This window comes from Prionailurus viverrinus, chromosome D3, assembly GCF_022837055.1.
Source record: "Prionailurus viverrinus isolate Anna chromosome D3, UM_Priviv_1.0, whole genome shotgun sequence".
In the NCBI taxonomy this organism is placed as follows: Eukaryota; Metazoa; Chordata; class Mammalia; order Carnivora; family Felidae; genus Prionailurus; species Prionailurus viverrinus.
The window spans coordinates 82,077,893-82,102,901 of NC_062572.1; the positions used below are offsets into that span (position 1 = coordinate 82,077,893).

Below are 25,009 nucleotides of genomic sequence, written 5' to 3' on the forward strand. Positions count from 1 at the left end.
GCACTTTTGTTCCTTGGTTTTATTGTCTTCCCCTTTGTTTATCTCTTTCAAATTAGTCTTCCCTACCTCCAGTCCTGTATTCTTGGAGCAGGTTGTGTTCTATGCTGGTTCTAAAATAGACAGGCTTTGTCTGGATGTAGATCAGCTCTCCGTGGGCTAGACAGGAAAACATGATCCCAGAGTCACCACGTAAGCCAGACTCTGCTTGCTTAGTCCTAGGCCGAAGTCTGCACTTGGGCTACTAGTGGCTGATGAATCCAAAAACCCAAAGTGACCGTGAATACAGCGCTCGGTTCCCCAAGCTCTTAGTGGAGTAACCTCCAGTTGTTGATTTATTCTAACCCTTTTTGCAGTGTGGTTTGAGTAGATAAAACAAACAGGTGATGCATATGGTGAGAGAAATTTGTAGTGTAACCACGACGTCAGCGATTTCTTTTTTAAATTTGACATGTTCCTGTGGCAGCTTGATTTTAATTACTGGGTGAACAGTGTCTTTTAAAGTGTTTGAAATTTTCTGCAGATTATTTCCATGCTATACTCTGCAGTAATAAACTACTTCGATAAGTTGAGTGAACTCATCTCTAGGATCTGTGTTCTTTTCACGGGGAAATGCAGCATGAAGTGTCTTTAATATGCCACACTCTTGAGAACACTGATTACAGGAAGCTGAATATCCCTTGGAATCAAACTCTGTTTGCTGTTGTTTGTAAGGTGAGGTGAGAGAGAGAGAACCGGTTCTGTGATAAAGACACAAAGAACATGGGGAACTGTTGGGTCAAATGGATGAAAGAAAAGGGATTAATTCTTCGGAAAGTAGGATAATGCAAATGAAGACAGATCAGGGACCAGTTCGGTGTCAGCCGGGTAGAGTAGCTGACCTCACAGACTTTAAAGGTCATGGAGGCATTTGTCCTGTGTCTCTAAAAACCAGAAACTGGGAGCAGTCGTCACTAGGGTTCTAGAATCTGGGTCGGTAATAATTATGTAGGGGATCTTCTCACGTGCCAGGAATCTTGTGTCCATTTCTGTGTGGGGCAGGGCTCCTGACAAGGGCAGAGGAAAGAAATGATGCAGCGTCTATAGACCACGGGTGGCCGTTCATGCCAGTCTTCTCCCTGCCTCACTCGTGACAGAACAGCAGGAAGCCAGGACTGCATATGCTCTTTCAAAACTGGAGTAACGAATTAAGTCAGACTAGTTTGTTTGATGGTTTTTATTTTTTATTTTTATTTTTTTTTTAATTTTTTTTTTAATGTTTATTTATTTTTGAGACAGAGAGAGACAGAGCATGGATGGGGGAGGGGCAGAGAGAGAGAGAGACACAGAATCGGAAGCAGGCTCCAGGCTCTGAGCCATCAGCCCAGAGCCCGACGCGGGGCTCGAACTCACGAACCTCGAGATTGTGACCTGAGCCGAGAATGTCAGTCAGACGCTCAACCGACTGAGACACCCAGGCGCCCCTGTTTGATGGTTTTTAAACTCTAGTTGAAACAATTATTTCGGCAGATCCTTTTAACTTCAGAGCCATGTCCTTTCCAACAAAACGCCGCGTGCATCATATGCGGTGGGGCATGGATACATGCAGATGAACGAAAGGAGCACGCGTGGCTGAGTCCTCAGGAAGTAGGCAGTGACGTGGTCACCGTCATGCTCTTCAAAGTCTTCTGCCCCTAAGGCTGAAGAGAAGTGAGCTGATAGGCCCAGAAGTCTGGGGTGTGGCCTGAAATCACAAGCAAATTTCTCTAAAGTCTCACCTCTGCAATCTAAAATCACACCCTCATTTTGCATTCTACTTTTTACCATTTCTGTTAGTTTTCGTGTAAACATAAAAGCCCTTTCTGTCCATAATCTTTGAGTAAAACTGAAGCCTAGAGAAGCATGGGCCAGGTGCCCTGTAACTTTGTGATATACCTACCACTGCATTCTTCCAAAGGCATACACAACCAATTTTAAGAAGTAGTGATAGAAAGGAATTGCTCAGTTTATATAAAGAATGCATTTTCTTTCTTTCTTTCTTTCTTTTTTTTTTTTTTAATTTATTTTTGGGGGAGAGCGCAAGTCGAAGAAGGGCAGAGAAAGGGAGACAGAGGATCTGAAGCGGGCTCTGCACTGACAGCAGCGAGCCCAGTGTGGGGCTCAGACTCACAAACCGCAAGATCATGACCTGAGCCAAAGTCAGACACTCAACCGACTGAGCCACCCAGGCGCCCCTATATAGAAAAACAGAACTCCAGCTTTGGGTTTGGAGTCTGAGTATCTTTGACAGGTTCTGACTGGCTCATTTAGTTAACAAGTTTACTTAGATATATGAACATCCTACAGTAGTGACCACTTAGTCTATACAACATCAGGAATAAATATAGTTTAAGTGTTGCAAGAGAATCTGGCTACAAGTTACATAGTGGGAAACAATACATGTGTATATTTATTTTACTATTAAGCTAAAAGGCTGTCTCCTCACTGTAAGAGAGGGAGGTAGTACAGACCACTTCTACCTGAAACACAGTCTGTAGCTTACCATCTGGTCCCTGCCTGCCTCTCCGCCATCCCCGGCCACGCCAGTCACTCGTGGTTCGTGTCCTGGTAAGCCGTGTGCTATTCTCTCTCCCTGGATGCCCTCCTGTTTTCTCTGCCTCGTTATCTTCGATTCTTCACAAAAATTCCCTCCTGGAAGGCCCTCTCGGAAGCCTTAACCTGTCACACCCGTGCACACTTGTACCTATTACTGATTCGCAGCCCGAGGGAGAATCACTTCCCACTCTGGCCTGGGAATTCCCCAGGGTGGGGACTGTGATGCCGGCTCTGTAGATCCCTGACGTCTGGCTTATTGTCTGCCACCAGGTAGGTGCTAAATCAAGGCACTTTTGGATGAACACTTGCATTTATTTGCTTCTTAGGAATTCGTAATGAAAATCAGTGAACCTGTTCGGAGGAAAATCACAGTGTATGTAAATACAGAGAGGGAAGGCTTTATGAAAGATGAAAGGTCTTCTTCTGCAACTCCCTAAAAGGTGGGGCGGTTTAAACAATATACACTTCTGAACAATTACAGAAATAATTACATCAGCAGCTTTTCCTGCCGTGAGGGCACGGGGTGCAAAGGTGATTGGGAGTGCCCCTTTGCGCACTGGAGGGCCGCGTGGCTGCGCTGGTGGCCTGGCTGTGGTCTGAAGACTGAAGCAAGCGGTTGCAGAATCGCTCAGGGTTAGCAGGTGACTCTGCTGTTTCCGGGCAGTCCAGGCGATTACGGGGGGGTAATAGGTAATACGCTGCTGTGAAAAGTGATACGCCCGTGTCTTTGGTAAGGTTTTGTGAGGAAAACATAATAAAGATATCAGAGCTTTGGTGATAATTATACTTAAATGTCAGATCAGTTCTCTTTAAGATGCACTGATTATTTTCCTGTGCTCTTAGCTAAACGTATTAGCGGTCCTTCCCCTCTAAATCTTGAATTCCTCCAACTATGAGTTATCTCACTTTTTCCAAGGGTTGGATAATTCTGTTTTGAGTATTCTTACCAGAATTTTGTATTATAGCCAAGTAGTTTTTGTAAGCTATGTCCTAAAATAGGCCTGAAAGAGGGAAAGGTAACTTTGTAGACTGATTTAACATTCTATTTAATAATGTATTTTCAAGAAAATTTTAATGCATTAAACAATAGAGAAACATACATTAAACGTCATGGAATACACAAGTACTATTTTTTTTCTCCAGTCTCACCCCCAAATTTTCTGTTTTCCTAGTGGTAGCCATTACAACCACTCAAGTCAACAAGTGTTTGTTGAAGACTATTAAAAGAATAAGGAATAGAGCTTGTAAGTAGAGCACTGACTGTTTATGTTAATGCCAGTAGGTCAGCGCTGGGAACCAACACCCTGTAATTTTCATGATCAAACCTCCTCCAATGTATAGAACTATGAAAGGGTATTTCTCTCCTTACCTGCCATTATGCGATTTACTCGACTGAACTTAATCTCAGCACGCGTATCTCCGTTTCCATCCTAGCGGATTGAATTACTGGAGGATCTTCTCGGAAGATTCGTTCATTTCTTTGTTCAACAAATAATTGTCTACTAATTCCCAGGCATTTGGCATCTGTTCTTTGTGCTGCACTAAGGACATGGGGGAGAAGCCACCGGCCCTGTTCTCTAGGAGCTCGTAGTCTAATGGGAGGAATAAATAAGCGGAAACTTTGAACGAGGGGTCCTAGTGGAATTGGCGTTGAGTTGAGACTGACAAGAATGGGGCAGATTGTGCCAGGTAAGGGGCGAGGAAAGCCTGAAGAGCCCCGGTCACAGAGAGCAGTATGTGCAGAGCCCAAGTGAGAACATGACACACGCGGGAGCTGGAATTAACTGTGACACCGCTGAATATAGAGTGCAGGGAAGCAGGTGCTGAAAGGTGGAGATGAAGGGCCTTATTTGACATGCGGAGGAGTCTGGTGGCAGATTGGAAGGCAGTAGGGAGCGACTGAAAGACAAGCCCGAGTGGGATCAGATGGGATTAAGCACATCACAGTCCCCCTGACAGCCCTGTGGGGAGTGGGCCGGAGGGGGATGAGACAAGAGCAAAGTCAGGACCCCCGCGGCCCCAGACCTCCCTGTAGAGGCGACAACTCTGTGGGACAGGGCACAGGAACTGGCTGCAGTGAATTAAGGGCCTTGGGGGGAGGGGGAAGGGGGAGAGACAGAGGGACGTGATGGGGGTAAGCACCACTTCTAAGAGGATTATTTATAAAGACAACGCCAGCATTGTCTTCATAAATAAACACCCTACTGAACTCATTGTATAATTTGGTAATTTAAAGAATGAGCAATTTTACACCAGCAGAGCTAGGAGTGTTTAAATCATTAGGTGAAATTAGAAAACGATGCCTATCAATTTCATAAAATTCCATAATGTTCTGAGATGTCTACAGTCTTTCCCCATAGTTCATGCTCTGACCTTGTTTTTGTTTCTGTCGACCACCCGTTCTAAGTTACGCACACCGGCCAGTCCTCAAGCTTGTGTTTCATCACTGCCCAGCACATCGCACTGGCAGCATTTGCCTTCTCTGTGCTGATGTACACGGACTATCCTGATGGAACAGCCCGTCTTTAGTATTCTCAGTATTAGCGGTTTTTCATTACAGTCCAGTTGACTATTGATGCAACCATTATTTATAAACGGAAAAACAAAACAAAAAGATGACCACCTCCCTATTGATGTTTAGGCTCAATGAATATATGTCTTCTGCCATTAAAGGTGCTAGGAGTCCAGATATGGAATAAGTGATGAAATTGTATCTACATTTGTGTTTTTTAAAAATTTTAAACACTGGTTATGTTAGGGCGCTACATATAAAGGCAAGTTTTCTAAGCTTTTCCACTTGTCCAACTTTTTATAAAGTGGTTACAACACTCTCATGATACAAAGTAATTAAAATTACAATATAATTTTATATCATTGCTACTGCTTGAGAGCAAGGATATAAAACAATTTGTGTGGAAACATTGCATTATTTGAAGTCAGTTGAGAATATTTTTCTCCCAAAATATAGGTGTTCATTCGGTCTCTGTCCCTCCCCAATCCAACAGATTTAAGTTAAAATTTTTTCCAAAAAAGATGATTTTGTCTGCTTTAAAGATTCTGAAATTCTTGGATACAATTTGCCTTTCAAACCATCTTAAGATTTTTAACAGGCTCTTGAGGCATTTTCTGAAATCATAAGAAGGTGCAGCCTCAAGCCGGATAATTGAATTCTTCCTACCCCTTTCTGCCAAATAGTGGATTACGTGTTCTTTTACCCGGAAAAATTGCCAACTACTCCTTTTCCCTCTTGTAGATGGTGAGCCACCTTCTCCTCCGGTTCCCTGCTCTCAGAACACAAACGCAGCACCTCTTTTAGGGCTTACCTCAGTTTTGTGAGAAAGGAGGTACTATCCCCGTTCGCAGATAACACAAGTTTTGTCCTAATCAACATGCTGACCCTTTTTGTCGTTGTTTTCGAGTGATTTTAGGCAGGAGCTGGGGGAGGATCTAGGTACTGCATGCCTGGAGGGTGGGATCCTTATTTGACTCCTGCCTTTTTCCTTGCAGGCGGCAGGCAGGCCCAACAGCTAGTCTTTTACCAGTTTCTTATTGAGCTTTTGAATTATCTTCTCATTTTGAAGGTGTCCCTGCCTTCCTCATCTTGCAGGTATTTTGATTTAAGGAAGCCCCTTCAAAGTTCCATTTCGATGTTGACTGTACCCCTTATGGCCATAACAGGTGTGGAGATTTTGTGAGCCATCGGAAAAACTATCCTTGGGATTTTCAGCTAATGCTTGTTTTACGTGTAGAGAGAAACTTAAAAAGATAACGAGGGGGAGAATAAAGAACACGGGTTTTCTGTGTTAACCAAAGAAAGTGAACATTTTAACTGCAGATAGCAGAATCTGTTTTAAATGTTTATGGGAGGGTAGCAGACAATCTTATTTTTCTGCACTTGGCCAGCATAGTCTAGTGAATGGCAGACTGATTCTCAAGCAACAGGTGGGAACGTAGAGCCACCTGAACCACTTGTCCAGGCCGTCACTTCCTGTTTCCCCTTCTTGTTTCAGTGCGTGGACCTGAGCTGTAATGAGCTAAGCGAAGTCACTTTGCCAGAAAACCTGCCTCCAAAACTACAAGAACTAGACCTGACTGGGAACCCCCGACTTGCCCTTGATCACAAAACCCTGGAATTGCTGAAGTAAGTATTTCGTGATGCCCTGCAGCCCTGTCCACGTTCACGGACAACGCGATTTGTAACTTAGTGAAAACATTAAACAGTATGAAGTGCCCAGTGGCTTCTTAGCTGTATCTACACACATTTGGAGCGATTTGTGAGTCCATAGTTCACCAGAATGGAGGGCCAAAAACAATTTCAAATAGTTGGATACTCAAGTGTCCTTTCAGAAAGTCTTTGAGGAAGTATCCAGGCAAAAAGAGAATGAGAATAATGAATACAAAGGGGGGGGGGGGGAGGTGGATATAAAGAAAAACGCAGAGGAGAGCCATGAATAACTAAGACATAAACTTACACCTCAGTTACTGAGGATATGGTGTGATGCTCAATGCAAATGTTAGGAAAGGATTGAAAGAGATGCATGATGTGGGAAAAACTAACGATCTGGTAAAATCCAGATGGTTTAAACAAAACTGGGAGCGTGGGATAGTTAGATCCTGCTAAGTTACCGTGTTTGGGGAAAGAATTCATTGATATGGTGTCACTCTTGATGTCGATAAAGAATTGCAGGTTGAAGTTCACTGGGTAAAACATTGAAGGAGGAAACCTCATTAGAAAAAAACCGTCTTTAAAAATTTCTTCTCACACAACTCTCAATGTCTGTCAAGAGAATTGTGCTTCATAATTGAATATTATATAGCCATTAAAAACAATGCTGTAGGGGTCCCTGGGTGGCTCAGTCAGTTGAGCATCTGACTCTTGATTTTGGCTCAGGTCATGATCTCACGCTTCATGGGTTCGAGCCCCACGTCAGACTCTGCTGACACCTCAGAGCCTGGAGCTCCCTTCAGATTCTGTGTCTCCCCTCTCTGCCCCTCCCCCATCCATGCATGCATGTGCACCCTCTCTTCTCTCAAAATAATACACTTAAAATGATGTAGAGTTAAAGATCCCTACGTATGAAGTTCAATGAGAAGAATATTTACAAAATATTTGTATGGTATGTTCCCACTTTTTCCAAAATAAATTTGTGTGCATGTGTACACCTAGAAAATGCCTGCAAGGATATAAAAATGTTAAAATAGTGTTATTCTCTGGATGATAGGATTATGGATGGTCATCATTACCTTTAAACTTTTCTGAATTTTCTTGCAGCCAGCTTAAGTCTTGGACACTGACACACGTTAGTCATTGTGTTTGCTTTCTATGCTTAAGCCCTGTTGTGCTGTCTCCTGCTAAAAGTCCTCTTCCGTTGTCTTAGAACAAAACTGAAAAGGAGGAGAATTTTAAAAGAGCAGTCATTAATATTATCCTAGGTGTTTACTGCCAGCTAAAATCTGAATATCGCTCGAGGCGATTCCTGGATGGAATTGGCCTAGTTAGTGCCTATTTGTTTCAGGTACTTAATTGATTTCAATCTATAATTGAGGAGTACTGCCTAAGCAGAGTGTCCTAGGAGAGCTGCAGGGGGTCTAGGCGCTCTGTACTTTTTCTCAGTTAGTGGAGCCTTGGCCCAAATCCTTGAGTCTGTCCAGACCTCAGCTTTCTCCTCCATATGATGAGGAGGAAGTCCTAAGAGACTTCTAGAACTAAGAGTACCTGGATTATCAAAATATATTTTCATCTTAACGCAGCTAGCTTTTGCGTATTTTTATAAATATACGAAATTTTGTATAAAACAATTATATCAAAATTAAGTTGAATTTGTATTACACACCAAAATAAATTAAAGCTAAATTAAAGAACTCTATAAAATGAAATAATTTCTAAAAGTAAGAAAAAAATCACATGAATATATTCACAAGCCAGAAAACATCTTTTTCTGTCCAAGAGTGGGAGGTGGGGGTGGGAGGGTGGGATCGCAAAAGTAGAAATCAATATATATAATTGGTGTTGATATTTCTAAGTATTTAAAAATACTTTGTATACACAAAAGTTTGAAATCTCTTTCCAGAAAAAAAACCAAGAGTAAATCTAAAAGGCAAATGACAAACTAAGAAGAAACGGTGGCAAAAAAAAAAAAAAACAGGAAAAATACAAGCATTAATATTCTTGTTAAAAACGTTCTTATAAGAAAAGTACTCGAACAGCAAATAAGTGAAGGAGGTTAAAATTTCACGAAAGAAGTACAGAGAGTTGCACGAAAATGTCACGTTCAAACTTACTAGTGTATCAAGGAAGTATTAATACTCCCCCCCTCAAATTGGTGCTGCTGGAGTACTGTAAATTGAACATAACTTTTCTTAAAAGCTATGGACTCTGTGTATCAAGCCTTTAAAAATCTTCATATACTTAGATCAAGGTTTTCTATGGCAAAATTCATTCTAAAAAATAATCAGAAATGTGGTATTCATTTTAGGCACAGAGGTGATCATCAATATAATTATATTTAAGATGAATATAACGTGGCATGGGAAAATGTTCATGACATAATTAGAAAAAAGATGCAAAACCACATATTTATGATTACCCCACTGTTATCCATAAGAAAAATCTATTTGTTAAAGTCTCTGCAATGGACATGTTACTAGACTGGCCTGAGCTACTACAAAGCATCAGATGTGTGTTCTAAGATTTAAAAAAAAAAAAAAAAAAAAAAGACATGGGCTCCTGGGTGACTCGGTTGTCAGACTCTTAATTTCGGCTTCTTAGGTCATGACCTCGCAGTTCGTGGGATCAAGCCCCGCATCAGGCCTTGCGCTGAGAGCTCAGAGTCTGCTTGGGATTCTCTCTCTCTCCCTCTGCCCCTTCCTCACTCGTGCTCGCTCACTCTCAAATAAGCTACAAAAAATAAATTTAAAAAAATTTAAAAATTTTAAAAAGTAACAGACAATGAAATCACAGTTTTTCTTTTAAAGAATTATTTTGAGAGAGAGTTCTCATGGGGGGGGGGGGGGGAGGCAGAGAGAGAGAAAACCCCAAGCAGGCTCCCTGCTGTCAGCGCAGAGCCTAACACGGGCTCCACCCCAGGAACTGTGAGATCATGACGTGAGCCGAAATCAAGAGTGGGACACTTAATCGCCTGAGCCACCCAGGGGCCCACATAACACTTTTATGTAAAAATGATGCCTTCTGTTTCACAGCTGGGAGGCTGTGGCTTCTTAATAACTTGGAAGAGCTTCCGTATCTACTGTATTTCTTGTGCTGTTGGAGGGATGGCCTGTTTATTCTGTGCGAGACAGGGTAAGGGCACAGGCTGACGCTTCTGCGTGACTGTGACTGAGCTCCGGCTCGCATGTTCTCTCAGACTCCTCGGAAGCTGTGCAAGAGTCAGCGTTCAGGTCGTTTCGGACAGCTGCTCAGCCACACTGTATCAGCTGGGCAGAGAACGAGAAACCCCTGCTTCACTGGGAAGCGTTTGGGGGGCAGGGGGTAGTTCAAGGATTGTTTTTTTTTTCCATTCATACTCAGGCTAGGGGAAAAAAATAGCATACTCAGGCCGGGAAGTGGCATTATTTCTTTGAAGGCTCTGTGTTCTATAATAAAAAGCATAACTGTCTTTAGAAATGAGCCTTCACTTTTTCTCTGGGGTTCAGAAAGGCAGCAGAGATGCAGTGAAACCCTTAGTTATGCCTTATTAAGAAACCCTTTGCATGTGCTTACCGTTGTGCATGGATGAAATCTGCTAGCAGGGTCCCATGAAGAGCAGATAACAGCAGACTCACTCAATGCCCCTCTTTTCTTGGTAGGAATGACAACTTCTGAAAAGAGGATAAATAGCCCTGCTGTAAAATAAGGTATTAATCTCATTTCAGGATTTTCTGCTGGTGCTTTTTTGGCTTTTGAGGATAAAGGGAAGAGCGAATGTTTGCTGCCAATTGAGAGTAGAAACTTTTCTTTCACGAAATATTTTTAAATTTCAAAGAAACCGCCACCAGCTATTTCTAAAATCAAAGTGAATGCAATTAGATATAAATTTCCTTCTTAAAGTTGAAGGGTTGTATTTTGGAGTTAATGAATGCCAACAGATAAATTCTTGGGGTCATGACAAAAGTGTTTGTGTTAAGAGACGACACACATGATTTTTCTCTTACGTAATAGAGGGAGAAAACTAGTAGCAACTTACAAGTGGGATTAAGTTCACCATGTGGTAGCCAGCCTTTTTAAAAACCTATTTCACATCTGCAGAATTTCCTGTTTGGGGGGCACAGAATGCTTTCTAGTAGGGTGGATTTTAAAAACCCCATTCAAGAGTTTACGCTTTTAGTATTTCAGTCTTGGGTCCTGTTGGGCCAGTTGTGGCAAGTGAGATGACTTCTCTCCCAGTTTAAGTCCACATAGTTCATGTGTGATTTGTTGAAATACCCCTTTCATCATTTTATGGTTATTAGTCTTAGCATGAATGGCCGTGCGATGAGGAAAGAACCGGAAGCTTCGGGGATGGCAAGTCCTCAGTATTTGTGAAACCTCTGAAGGGGCGAGATGGGCAGAAACTGGATTTGAGGATGAATGTTGCAGAATTTGCTCACAGCATTCAAAAACAGTATAACTGTGGCTTAGATTCCATACTTTTCAAATCTGGTGTTCATGTTGTAAGAATACACCCAACGTAATGTTTTCTTTTCTCATGCCGAGGTTGAGAGGGGTCCTTCTCGCTCCTGGGAGACAGCCGCCATCTAGGGCGATGGGTGAAGGTCTCTAATAACCACCCCAGGACGCTGACGAAAACGAGTTTTCAGGCTCTGTCTATATAACGCTCCTTTGCTTTCGCTTTGTTGAGTAGCTAGTTCTTCTGGCTGGTAAGAGATTTCAGACACATTAAACACAGGAGTGGTAAGCACCTGGCGCTTAGCAGACAAAGGGAGCAATTCACACATTATTTGATTCTAACGATTCCCGTCTCTTCCTTTTCTCCTTAGTAACATCCGCTGTTTCAAGATTGATCAGCCTTCAGCAGGAGATGGATCTGGAGCCCCAGCTGTATGGAGCCACGGCTACACCGAAGCTTCAGGAGTGAAAAACAAGTGGGTGAAACTCTGGAGTGAGAACCACCTCCCCCCACCTCCTTTCTTTAGTCGGGGGAGATGCCCGGTGCTAGCACACGCTTTCCTCGGGTAACGTTTACTTGAACAGGATTCCCCAAAGCGAGGCCACCTCCTGACTTACATTTGAACACTAGGTTAAGCCTTGCTTGGCATCACATACTCTTCTCTTTGTGAGATGTTGCTAGGATACGGCGTAACTGACACATCATGTCTGTGTGAGACTCCAGTGTTTGGAGAAGACGTGAGTATTGAAATGCATCCCTGCCCTTTTGAAAAGCCTCTCTATCTTTCTCTGAAGCCTGTTTGCCAAGCAAAACAGGGGCTAGTATTAAAGGAGAAGTAGCCTTGATTGTCCGTATTCAGTCACTTCCGGTATTGATTAGTCAGGGTTCTAAGAAGCTAGTTTTTACAATCTAAATTATCCTGGAAGGAGTTTCATGTTCATTCCCTGTGACATCACCTGCTGGTCTGGCCACCGGGACTCACCGTCTCAGTTTCTTTTCCTTCCTTGTCCTACATGCAAATATTGATTTTCCTGAGAATTGTAATCAAGCTCTTCAGGCTTGCTTGCTTTTTATGAAGAGGTATTAATAATTAGTACCAGAAAAGGAAACAATCCTATAAATTAGAATAGTCATAATTAGCTAAGGTATCAGAACACAAAATATTGGGAACAGGGAAAGAACCAAGTGGAACACGATTCAGCACTACCTAAATTAGTATTCAACCCTGGGTTCACATCAGAATCAGGTAAGGAACTTTAAAAAAAATAATCTTCAATCAAGCCCAGTATTTCAGAATGTTTTAAAATCTCCCCCAGGTGATTTTAATGTGCATCCAGGAATGGGAACCACTGACTAGCTGAATACCTTTCATGGAAAATAAAAGGTACAATTGTGGTTGCCATGCGGACTGCTTTCTTCTTTTTTGAGATAGAAAGTAGAATCAATTCAAGTTCTGGATCTGACACATTGATCCTTTCTTCTCTCCCTAAGGGTGTGCCCTGGCTTTGTGCGGTCCAGAGAATAGGTAGTCCCCATCTGGACGCCTCTGTTCCATTTGCCCGATAAAGATTGTGCCCAAGCTTTGGTTGTCGTATTCGTTCTGTGTATTTTGCACTGTATTATCGTTGTATTGGGGGGAGAAATTAGTATATTCTTTTAAAGCACCCAGAGTTCCTTTCTGGAGATCTTTTTAACTTAGAAGACCTTATGTCTTGGTTATAATCAAGTGTTCTAATTCTAGACCGCTGTGTGAAACCAAAGATTGGTTTTGAAACATCTCTGGATATTAAAACTATCTACTCATATGTTATAATGAAGAAAGGAACCAACTAGGGTTTTTTTTCCCGCATAACTCCCCCTTCCATGTTACTTTTAAATATGTTGTTATATTGAAGTATAACATAGGTGCAGAAAAGTGAATAAGCATACAACTCTGGGAATGGTCCTCAAGTGAATACATCTGCAGACCACCATCTAGATTAAAAAATACAATGTTACCGGCACCTCAGAAGTCCTTGTCACCCCTGGTCCTCCCTTCATTTGCCCTTGCTCTTTTACCCTTTGGTTTTGCCAGAAGTCTCTGAAGCCTTTTGTTTTTGTTTTTGTTTTCTAATTGTAAAGAGGTCATGTAGGGGCACCAGGGTGGCTCAGTCGGTTAAATGTCCAACTCCTGATTTCAGCTCAGGTCATGATTTCACGGTTTCCTGTGTTTGAGCCCTGTGTCAGGCTCCGCACTGGCCTTGGGGAGCCTGCTTGGATTCTCTCTCTAACACTCTCCCTCTCTGCCCCTCCTCCACATGTGTGTGCATACATGCGCACACTGTCTCTCAAACTTAAAAAAGATAAAGTGGTCGTGTAAACAAGGAGCTTGCTGCTTGCCGTCTTGAAGGAAGGAGAGGAGCTGTCCCTGCCTCCCAATCTCAGATGTCTGTTCTCTTTTCTCCCTCCCCAAGGGGTGCAGTGTTGCCTCCCTATCAGGTCATTTCAGATCCTTTGGGGAAACCCAAGCAGGAGCTACAACTGGGTAATTTAGATTCTTTCTCAGACTAAAGAACAGGAAACCTCAGTAGAAAAGAATCACTACCCTATTTTTGAAAGATTTTTTATGCACCCCCATTCTGAGTAGCAAGGGGGGCTTACAGAAGGAAGATGGAATTAATGAGTATTAAATTTTACTTTGCTTCAAATAGCCATATAACTTAGGATGACTTATTAACAAATGGAGGCAAGGATTACAAAGTGCTAAGAGCCAGGCTACCTGGCTTTGAACCTGGGCTTCCTACTTTTCTGCTGTGTGACCTTGGCCAGTTATGCAACCCTCTTCGGCTAAATTTCCTCAACTATCAAGTGGCACTAGAAATCCTACCTGTCCAGGGCACCTGAGTGGCTCAGTCAGTTGAGTGTCCGACTTCAGCTCAGGTCATGATCTCACAGCTTGTGAATTCAAGCCCTGCGTCAGGCTCTGTGCTGACAGCTCAGAGCCTGGAGCCTGCTTTGGATCCTGTGTCTCCCTCTCTCTCTGCCCCTAACCCACTCGCATTCTGTCTCTGTCTCTCTCAAAAATAAACAAACATTTTTTTTTTAATTTGTTTTTTCAACGTTTATTTATTTTTGGGACAGAGAGAGACAGAGCATGAACGGGGGAGGGGCAGAGAGAGAGGGAGACACAGAATCGGAAACAGGCTCCAGGCTCCGAGCCATCATCAGCCCAGAGCCTGACGCGGGGCTCGAACTCCCGGACCGCGAGATCGTGACCTGGCTGAAGTCGGAGGCTTAACCGACTGCGCCACCCAGGCGCCCCAAAAATAAACAAACATTTAAAAAAAATTTTTTTTTTAAATCCTACCTGTACTCATAGGGTTATTGTAAGGATCCCGGGTCACACATGTGTGAAGTACTTGAAACAATGTCTGCCATATGGTAAACCCTATTTAAGTGTGAGCTATGCTTAAGGATAATGGTTATTACTGCTATTCATCTCCTAACTCCTTGAGAGCTGGGATTATCTTTTCAGGTTCAGATCTCTGTCTAGCCATCATTCGTATCAGGTGCTTAAATGTTTGTTATCTGGAGAGTAAGAAGTTACCTATATTCAATAAACTTCACCCTGGTAGGAGCATAGCTCTGCAGGTGCTGATGAACGTCGTTATGTAACCACCACAGTCAGGGTACGGGGCCGGTCCATCACACCCAGAATTCTCCTGTGCCCCTGCGTTGCCATCCTTCTGCTCACCCCAGCCCTTGGCACCTCTTGACCTGTTTTTGTTGCCTTGGTTTTGTCTTTCCTAGAATGTTGTATAGATGGAATTACAGAGAATACAGCCCCCTCGGTCTCGTCTCTTTCACCTAGCATAATGCATTTTATATTCATTCATCTGTGATGCCCCATGCTCCTTTTATTCATAGTTTATTCACCATTCGAAACAGATTTAGGGTATCTCAGGTTTTTAGCAAATACAAGTATAAACGCTAGAAAGAGTTCCATATAGGTTTTCGTGTGAACGTTATGTTTTCTCTTGTGTAAATACCTACAAGTAGGATTATATATTTAATTTTGTAAGACTGCCCAATTCCTTTTGGTAATGGCTGTACCCTTTTGTATTCCCAGCTGCGATGTGTGAGAATTCTAGTTGCACATCCTCGCCGGTGCTTCCTGGTATCAGGTGGTGGTGGCAGTGTTGGCCATTCTAACAGTGATATCTCGTTGTGGTTTAATTTTGCCTTTCATGATGACTAATGATATTAATCATCTTTCCATGTGTCTATCATCCATCCATTTTGGTGAGAATGTATTCTTTCACATTAAATAGAGCTGAGTGTATTCCTGTAGACACCCTTTATCAAGTTAAGAAAATTCTCTTCTAATCATAGTTTGCTAAGAGTTTTTATAATGGGTATCAAATTTTGTCATGGGCTTTTCCTGCATTCAGTTGAGATTATCATATTTTTGTTCCTTCATCTGTTGATACGGTAAGTTACATTGATTTTTGAATGTTGAATCAGCGTTGCATTCCCAGGATAAATTCTACTTGGTCATGACATATTACCCTTTTTATATGGTGCTGGATTCAATTTTCTGGTAATTTGTTGCTCATGTCTATATTCATGACGGATATTAATTAGCATGTAGTTTTCTTGTGATGTCTTTGACTTTGGTGTCAGGGTAATGCTGGCCTCATAGAATGAATTGAGGAGTGTTTCTTCTTCTTTAGTTTTCTTGAACAGTTTGTACGGAATTAGTATTTCTTCCTTAAATGTTTGGTAGAATTTACCAATAAAAGCCATCTGTGCTTGGAATTTTCTTTGGTTTTTAACTACACATTCTGTTTCTTTGCTATGGGATTATCTATTTCTTCACGAATGCACTTTGGTAATTTGTGTCTCTTGAGGAATTTATCTCTTTCATCTAGGTTTCAAATTTATTGTCATAAACTTGTTAATATTATCCTTTAAAATCTGTAGGATCTGTAGTAATGGCGCTCGCTCTCTCCTCCTGATATTGGTAATTTGTCCTTTTATATATCAGTTTGATTTAAGATTTATTAATTTTATTGATATTCTCAAAAAAAAACAGATTTTGGCCTCATTGATTTGTCTCTATTGCTTTTGTGTTCTAGTTCATTGACTTCTTGTTTTTATCTTCTTCTTTTTGTTTTGCTCTCACTTTTCTAATTTCTTAACGTGGAAGCTTAGGTCATTGATTTGAGCTTAGAACATCTAATATAAACATTTAGAGCTGTAAATTTGCTTCTAAGCAATTGTCCAATGTGATTGAAGAATGCACTTTGTTTTGTTGTTGTTTTAATATTTATTCATTTTTGAGAGTGAGAGAGACAGAGCATGAGCGGGGGAGGAGCACAGAGAGAGGGAGACACAGAATCTGAGGCAGGCTCCAAGCTATCAGAACAGAGCCCCACGCAGGGCTTGAACTCGCGGACTGTGAGATCATGACCTGAGCCAAAGTCAGATGCTTAACCTACTGAGCCACCCAGGTGCCCCGAGAATGCACTTTGAATGACTTGAATCCTTTAAATTTACTGGGACATGTTAGTGGCCTAGAATATGGTCTACACTGGTAAATATTCTCTGCATTTGAAAAAATGAGTATTCTGCTGTTGTTGGGGTAGGGTGTCCATTAGGTCAAGTTGGTTGACACTGTTGTTGAGGTCCTGAATCTCCATACTGATTATCTACTTGTTCTGTCAATGGCTGAGAGACCCTAATTATGGGCTTGTCTGTGTCTCCTAGTTTTATCAGTTTTGCTTCATGCATTTCAAAGTTGTATTAAGTGCATAAACATTTGAAATGTCATAGCTTTGTGATGAATGCACTGATCCTTTTCATTATGAAATGACTATTTCTGTAATCTTTGTTCTGAATTATACTTTGATATTAATGTAACTACTCCAGCTTTCTTTTGATTGGTGTTAGCATAGTAGGTCTTTTACCTTTTCAACCTATTTGTCTTTTTATAAAATTCAGTTAGGTCTTGCTTTTTTTTAAATCCAGTCTGACTTTCTTTTGGGATAGTGTTTAGACCACTTTTATATTTAATGAAATTGATACGGTTAAATCGTATCAGTTTTACAGATCATTTTAAATGATCTTTATAATTTGTTCATTGTTTTCTATTTGTCTCTTCTGTTCTTCTTTATCTCTCTTCATTCTTTTGGACTATTTATGATTCCATTTTGTTTAGTGTTTGTAGTAAAACCTTTAACTTCTTATTTGAAGGTAAACTGTAATACTTCACATATAAGAACCTTTCAGTGTGTGCTTCCATTTCCCTTCTCCTGGTCTTTGTGCTGTTGTCATGTTTTACTTCTGTTATAAACCCCAAAATACATGGTTATAATTTGTAAATAGTCATTTTTAAAGCAGTGTTTCTCAACTTCAGTACTGTTGACGTTTTGAGCCAGATAATTCTTGATAGTTGGTGGGCAGGGGAGGGAGGTGTTTCTGTGCACATCACAGGGTGTTTGGCAGCGCCCCTGGCCTCTACCCGCTAAGTGCCAACAGCACCGTCGCTCCCAGCTGCGACCAGCAAAGATGTCTCCCCGGGGGTAATTGCCCCATTGAGAACCACTCTTCTAAAACGATCTTTAAATAAGTTTTATATTTACTCATCTATTTGTCATTTCTTGTACACTTCATTCTTTTATGTAGATTCAGATTTCCATCTGGTATTTCCTTCTGCTTCATGTATTCCTTTTGTATTTCTTATACTGCCAGTCTTTTTTGTGGGAAATTGTGCATCTGAAAAGGTCTTTCTTGCACCTTAACTTTTGAAAGCAATTTTCACTGGTTTAGAAATCCAGGTTGACAGCTTTTTTCAAGCAGTACTTTAAAAATGTTGTTCTGCTGCCTTTGCGTTGTTTCTGTAAGTCTGCTGTCATCAAGGTCTTTGTTCCTCCACCCTGCTTGCCCGCCTTTATTCCTGATTTTCAGCAATTGTTACACTTTCCTTTCATTTTCTTTTGTTTGCTATTTGTTGAGTTTCTTGTATCTACAGGTTTACAGTTTTCATCAGATTTGAAATCTTTTCAACCATTAACTTCTTCAAAAGTTTTTCCTGTCTCTGCTCTGTTGGAAGACTTCGGTTCCCTGTGCTTGAGGTTACCCCGCACTCACTAATGCCCTGAATTTTTATTTGTCCGCCAGTCTTTTTCCCTCTGGGTTTCATCTTGAAGAGTCTGTGGGCCACGGTGAAGTTACCTGGAAACAATGGGATTTGGGTGCGAGACTCTGCAGGCCTCCAGAGCAGGCTCCGCCCGAGGCCCTAACCACCGCCCCCCCCCCACCTCCAAAATCTTCCTCCAGGCGATCAGCTGGGCAGGCTTCAAGCTCGCTCTCTGACCTGCACTTCTTATCATCCAGTGTCTCAATACTGTTGTTTCAGAGGTTTTTTTTTTTCCCCGTCTTTTTAAGTTGTTTGGAAAAAGATTAAAAGCGTAAGAAAAGGCCCCATTGTTTTAGTTGTTACTCCATTTTGCCCAGGGTGAAAGTTCTCTTTAATAAATGTTTTAGGAATGAATGTGAACCCATGGATTCAGAATCTTGTATTATCCCCCATACTTCCTCTTCTCGGGTCTTTCACTGCCATTTAAAAATAAAATCAGGGGCACCTGGGTGGCTCAGTCGACTAAGCATCTGACCCTTGATTTCAGCCCAGGTCATGATCTCACCGACCATGAGATCGAACCCCGTGTTGGGCTCTGCACTAACAGCGCGGGGCTTCTCTTTCTGTCTCCCCCTCTGACCCTCCCCGAGTCTCTCTCTCAAAATAAACTTAAAGCTAAAATCAGAAGATAGGGGGTGGGGGGGCCAGGTGTGAAGTATCAATGTTTATCATTCTTCTTTGCTTTACAGAAAATTAGTTGATATGAATCAGCTGGGGTGACTTTACCTTAACTTATTCTTAACCTGTCTGAGGTCCTGGAGGAGGAGACAAGGCTGTTAACAGCGTGGGGCTGGGCAAGGAAAGATGACTTAAGACGTCTTAGCCTTAGGACCGATCACTCTTGCTTTGCAGGTTGTGTGTCGCAGCCCTGTCGGTGAACAACTTCTGTGACAACCGGGAGGCCCTGTACGGGGTGTTTGACGGGGACCGGAACGTGGAGGTGCCCTACCTTCTCCAGTGTACGATGAGTGACATTTTGGCCGAAGAGCTGCAGAAAACCAAAAATGAAGAAGAATACATGGTCAATACGTTCATTGTTATGCAAAGGTGAAACACAGTTCCTGCCATGTGTTTTCTTGCCCTTCTCGTGAGCGTTTGCCCGACAGTCTCAAAGCACTGTTGTCACATGTGGGTATTCAAGATGCATTCAGGTGATTTGCTTTTGCGTAAGCATGGGGGACACACCGTGTTCCGTCTGAGACATACTGATGTTCAGACAACTTTGTAGGAGGCCGAGTCAATGACAGGAATGTAGTTTAGAGCTTTTGGTCACCGTAGAAACTGGAATGTTTTTCATAACTCGTAGGGATGAATGTTACAGGCGTCCCCTCCTTCAAAGAACTGTGCCTTCTTAGGTCACTTTAATGGCTTTGTAGGTTGTGAAGGAATTGCCTATTAATTCTGTCCTGCAAACACTCGTGCGGGACCGGGAACCAGTGTGTGAAGGTCAGGAGAACAAGGATGAGCTTTTCTCTTCCTCTCCTTTTTCTCTCGCTGGTTTGGAGCAACCTTTAAAAAAATTCTTTTTAATGTTTACTTATTTTTGAAGGAGAGAGAGAGAGAGGCACAGAATCTGAAGCGGGCTCCAGGCTCTGAGCGGTCAGCACAGAGCCCGACGCAGGGCTTGAACTCACGAACCGCGAGATCATGACCTGAGCCGAAGTCGGACGCTTAACCGACGGAGCCACCCAGGCGCCCCTGTGGAGCAGCCTTTAAAGTCACCCTAAGTCATAAACAGCGCCTCCCGAAGAGCTTGGTAGAGGCAGCTCCAGCGAGGGGTCTTTGCTCCTAGGCTCACTTGCAGATTCTAGTGGGCATGTAGCATTAGCAGCTAAATACTGGTAGTGGCTAACAACTAGCGAGCCCTTAATATGTACCAGTCCTCGCATCACATACACTTTACCCAGTGAGACACTTAGTGTGACTGTTCTTACTTGACTGATGGGAAACTGAGGTACAGAGAAGTGAAGCCAGCTTCTCATAAGGGCTATTAGAGGGGCAGCCAGAATTTGACCTGGGGCGGCAAGACTCCACAGAAGGTTCCAACTGCAAGGCACATCTATCTCCTTCTCTGTTTTTACCATCGTGTCCCAGGAAAAAAAGCAGGCGTGTATCAGAAACACAGATGCACATGTGCACGAACGCCCTTCGCACCCCCACCCAGAAGAGGCCTGCTTATAATTTTATAGCCAGGCAAGCGCTGAATAGGAAGTAAGAACCTAAGGACCTTAAACTCTGGTTCCTAGCTGTGCCTTTCACAAGTACTTTCACAAGTACCATCGGGTTTCTGGCTTTACCAAGAGGGATCACTGTGCCTGTGAAAGGGAGAAAGCAGCCCAGCTGGTCCTGGGGGTCCACGGCCGGAGTTCAAAGACCTAAACTGTCAGCCCATCTCCGGGGTCAGTTGTATGCCGCTTCCTTTCCCTGTTAATAGGACACGGCACACACAGTCATCTTTTCCACCCTCGGGGAACTGGGTTTTTGCGAGTGACATCCTGACGCCTTCGAGTGGGCAGCCCCGGTTTGGTTTCCGTCGCTGGTACGGCCGCTCCATGTGGGCTGAAGGCGGGTCTGCCCTCGTAAACAGAGGAGTCTGTCCGGACCTTCTTGCTGGTGCAGAAGCAAGAAGTCAGGAGCCCAGGAGGCCTTGCCCTCTGCGGGGCTTGTGGTAGGATTTCTTGTCTCTCTTCGTTGGAGCTTGTAGGTGCTTTGTGGACTCACTCTGTGGAGTGAAGGGGGGGGGGGGGCCGTGAATAAAAGGGTTTATCACGAGCACTTTGGAGCTTAATTACTAGAAAGGCCTTCCTATGAATATTCTGGAATAGATAATACTGGCCCACGTAAGACAAGAACGTGAACGGCCCAGTAATTAAAGGCTTGTCCCGGAGACGTCCTTGTAAAGTCCAAGTACTTTTGGGGCACACGCGTCGGCGTATGGTTACACCTGTCTAGTGGTCTCTTCAGTTTCCTCTGCTGGGAGCAGAGAGGATGTAAAGAGGTGGACGGAGAGCAAAGAGGCCCTTTTCCTGCTGTCCCTCGGGGTGTGGTAAGTAAGGGAGCAGCAGGCAGGACAAGGGTTCCTCTGGTGGCAAAGTGATACCCCCTCCCCATGCCCCCAGGTGTGAGCAGACACCTCGGGGTAGGGGTTGTCCGAATCCACGGCCCTTTTCGTGGGAGAAGCGGAGCAGTGCTTGCTTTGGGGGCAGAGGCTAAGTGGAACCCCCAGGTTCTAGGTTTCCTCCCGGCCCCGCCCGGGGCGCACGGCCCCTGCTGAAGGAGCAGAACTGCTGTGTGATACGTCGTACGTGGGTTTGACTCCCTCTCTCTGCATTCCAGGAAGCTTGGAACTGCTGGGCAGAAACTTGGAGGTGCTGCTGTCCTCTGTCACATCAAGCACGACCCTATGGACCCAGGAGGGTCCTTCACCTTGACCTCTGCTAATGTGGGGAAGTGCCAAACGGTTCTCTGTCGGAATGGGAAGCCGTTGCCTCTGTCCAGATCATATGTCATGAGTTGCGAAGAAGAACTGAAGAGAATTAAGCGGCACAAGGCCATTATCACTGAGGTGAGGAGGGCACCGCTTTCCTCGGGATGTTGGGGAGGAGGGGGCCAGGGTCAGGGCAGAAACCAGCAACGTTCCGAATCCACGGTGTCACAGAGCAACTCCTTTGTGGGGTAGGTCTGAAGGCCTAAGGTACCGGGTGGCAGAGCAGTTCTCCACGGCCTGCGTCAGAGGCTGTGCACAGTGCTTGGGGCCCTTGCCTCCCTCCGCTGATTCCTGCAAGTGCCCCTGTGCAGGGGAGCGTGAGGGCGCTGCCCCTGAAGTCAGTCCCCGGCTCTGCTGCTCGTGGGCTAGGCCTCCTGAGCCTCTCATCAGTAAAGGAGGAATAGTAATGCACCTGTGCGTCTTCCAAGGCCAATGTGAGTGCCAACGTAAAAGTAGCTAATTGTGATTTCGGTTCACGCCTCCTGTTCCCTCTGAGTGGTTTCTAACCAGGGGCTCCTCTGCACCTCCCCCACCCCGGACATTTAGTCGCGTCCCAAGAGAGTTCTTTTCATGCCTTTGGCAGGCAGTAGGTACCGGCAGGGGGCCCCGCGGCCTCCAGTGCCCGGGACGGCCCCATAACGCAGAATGATTCGGCCTCGGTGGTAACAGTGCCCCTCTGGGGACACCCTGGCGTGAGTCTCCACCCTGGGAGGCACTGGATCTGGGCCCCGGGAGTCCTGCTCCCCCCACCCCCTCACCCCAGGATGGTGAGCGCACACTGCGTGTGTGGAAAACGGTGCGGGGGCTGCAGAAGCCAGCCTGCCCACAGGACGTGTCCATTCCCCCGTTATTGATGAAACCCCCAGAACCCGGTAGACAGTGGGGAAAGCTTGCCGTTCCGGAGGAAGAGACGCATCCCAGAGAGGCCTTGAGTAGGGCCGGCGGATACTCCCCGTCTCCTTAACGTCGATTCGCACCCCCCCCCCACCTCTTCCAGGACGGCAAGGTGAACGGAGTGACGGAGTCCACGCGCATCCTGGGGTACACCTTCCTGCACCCCAGCGTGGTGCCGCGCCCGCACGTGCAGTCCGTGCCCCTGACCCCCCAGGACGAGTTCTTCATCCTGGGCAGTAAGGGCCTGTGGGACAGCCTGTCCACCGAGGAGGCGGTGGCGGCCGTGCGCAACGTGCCCGACGCCCTGGCGGCCGCCAAGAAGCTGTGCACCCTGGCGCAGAGCTACGGCTGCCGCGACAGCCTCAGCGCCGTGGTGGTGCAGCTGAGCGTCGCCGAGGACGGCTTCTGCTGCTGCGAGCTGGGCGCCGGCGGGGCCGGGCCCCCGCCCAGCCCCGGCATCTTCCCGCCGGCCGCGAGCATGGCGACCAGGGACCGGCCGGCCGACGCGCTGGGCGTGCCGTCGTCCAGCAGCGGCATGGCCTCTGAGATGAGCAGCGAGCTGTCCACCTCCGAGATGAGCAGCGAGGTGGGCTCCACGGCCTCGGACGAGCCGCCGCCCGGCGCCCCGGCCGAGAGCAGCCCCGCCTACGCCAGCGAGCCGCGCTGCGCGCTGCACCCGGTGGGCCTGGCCCACGCGTTCCAGCGCCAGCTGTCCAGCGCCACCTTCTCCAGCGCCTTCTCCGACAACGGCCTGGACAGCGACGACGAGGAGCCCATCGAGGGCGTGTTCACCAACGGCAGCCGCGTGGAGGTGGAGGTGGACATCCACTGCGGCCGGGCGCGGGAGAAGGAGAGGCGGCGCCCGCCGCCGGGGCCGGCCGAGGCCAGCGACGAGGGCATCGTCATCAGCGCCAACGAGGAGGAGCCGGGGCCGCCCAGGAGGGCGGACTCCGCCGCCGCGGGGACCGTGGGGCGCCGCCGGGCCAACGGCTCCGTGGCGCCCCAGGAGAGGAGCCACAACGTGATCGAGGTGGCCGCGGACGCGCCTCTCCGCAAGCCCGGGGGCTACTTTGCGGCGCCGGCCCAGCCGGACCCCGAGGATCAGTTCATCATCCCCCCGGAGCTGGAGGAGGAGGTCAAGGAGATGATGAAGCAGCAGCAGCCGCCGCCGCCCCTGCAGCCGCCGGGCCCGGGGGACCAGCTGCCAGACTGCTGTGACACGCCGCTATGACACCCCCCCCCCCCCCCCCCCGGGCGCTCTTGAACAAATAAACTAACCCAGAAAGACTGAGTTGCAAGAGTCTCCCAGGCTCACGTTAAACCAGGGGTTCACTCCACGCCCTCTCCCGCTTTCCCACCCTGTCTCCGCACCTAGTCCTGGGCTCTCCCTCTGTTGGTCATTTTTTTTAAATAATCACCACTTTTCTTCTAGCGATGCTTTACGTTTAACTTCTTCCCCTAACGTATCAGATGTGTAAAGACAAAAGGTTTAATATATTACAGAGAAACGGTTAATGATAATGTAATATTTTTTAAAATGGCTTTTTCTTGTTTTGTTTGGAGGGCAGGGTGCGTTGCCAGTGCTAAATGATTTAATAATATTGTAATTCTGTATTTCTTCGGGGGAAAAGGCTTTTTTTTTTTTTGTCTTGAAAATGATAGACATTTGTAGAATATGGAGACTAACTCCTAGGAGTTGCTTTACTCTGTCAGGTGACTTAAGTCACTGGGATTCACTAATTTTCTCTGAGAGAACAGTTGATTGAGAAATTTCTATTGTAAATAGCTCAGTGCTGTATAGTGACGCTTCAGACGTTTTGTAGTTTTGGCGAAAGGACAAGCCTGAACGACTGACTTTTCTCTTCCTCGCCCCCCTCCTAACCTGCCTCCGGCTCATTCGGTGTGGAGGCTGAGAGCAGCTAAGGGGCTTCTGTTCCAACCAGCTGGCTCTCAGGCCACTGGAAACTAACCTGCACCCAGGGGCCTCTGAGCCGTTTTTCTTCCTCTCCCGTCCCCACCCCCTTGCCCTCCGCAGACACTTGGTGTGTCCCTTACTTCTGCCACAATCAGCATGACTGTAGAGCCTTCAACTAGATCATTTACATACCGAGAGTTCTATTAAAGCAGAATGCACAAATGAACATGTCATAATTTTTGTTATAATAAATATGAAATTTACAAGTATTGGACCCATCTGCTTTTGTCCCAGGAGCCAGGTGGGTCTAGAAGATCACGGCCAGCTTGGGTTTGGAATGAATGGATGTGACTTCA

General features: G+C 45.3%; 1 protein-coding gene and 1 long non-coding RNA gene across 3 annotated transcripts in view; one reads left to right on the top strand and one right to left on the bottom strand.

The window, feature by feature from the left end:
* PHLPP1 (PH domain and leucine rich repeat protein phosphatase 1) overlaps positions 1-24,919 on the top strand; it is a 215,499-nt gene extending 190,580 nt beyond the window's left edge. The window contains exons 13-17 of the mRNA XM_047827890.1: positions 6,582-6,712; positions 11,548-11,652; positions 19,210-19,404; positions 21,694-21,922; positions 22,842-24,919. Coding sequence (XP_047683846.1) covers positions 6,582-6,712; positions 11,548-11,652; positions 19,210-19,404; positions 21,694-21,922; positions 22,842-23,969 — 1,788 coding nt within the window. The 3' untranslated portion in view covers positions 23,970-24,919. The remainder of the gene's footprint in view (positions 1-6,581; positions 6,713-11,547; positions 11,653-19,209; positions 19,405-21,693; positions 21,923-22,841) is intronic.
* On the bottom strand, positions 1,375-19,220 carry LOC125149152 (uncharacterized). 2 transcript variants are annotated; one of them, XR_007145823.1, is made up of 5 exons: positions 19,084-19,220; positions 10,292-10,389; positions 7,816-7,956; positions 2,519-4,163; positions 1,375-1,720 (listed from the first exon to the last, which is right to left on the bottom strand). It is a non-coding gene; the product is annotated as an uncharacterized LOC125149152 (long non-coding RNA). The 2 variants fall into 2 exon arrangements; XR_007145822.1 differs by lacking the exon at positions 2,519-4,163.
* Positions 24,920-25,009: the final 90 nt, after the last annotated feature.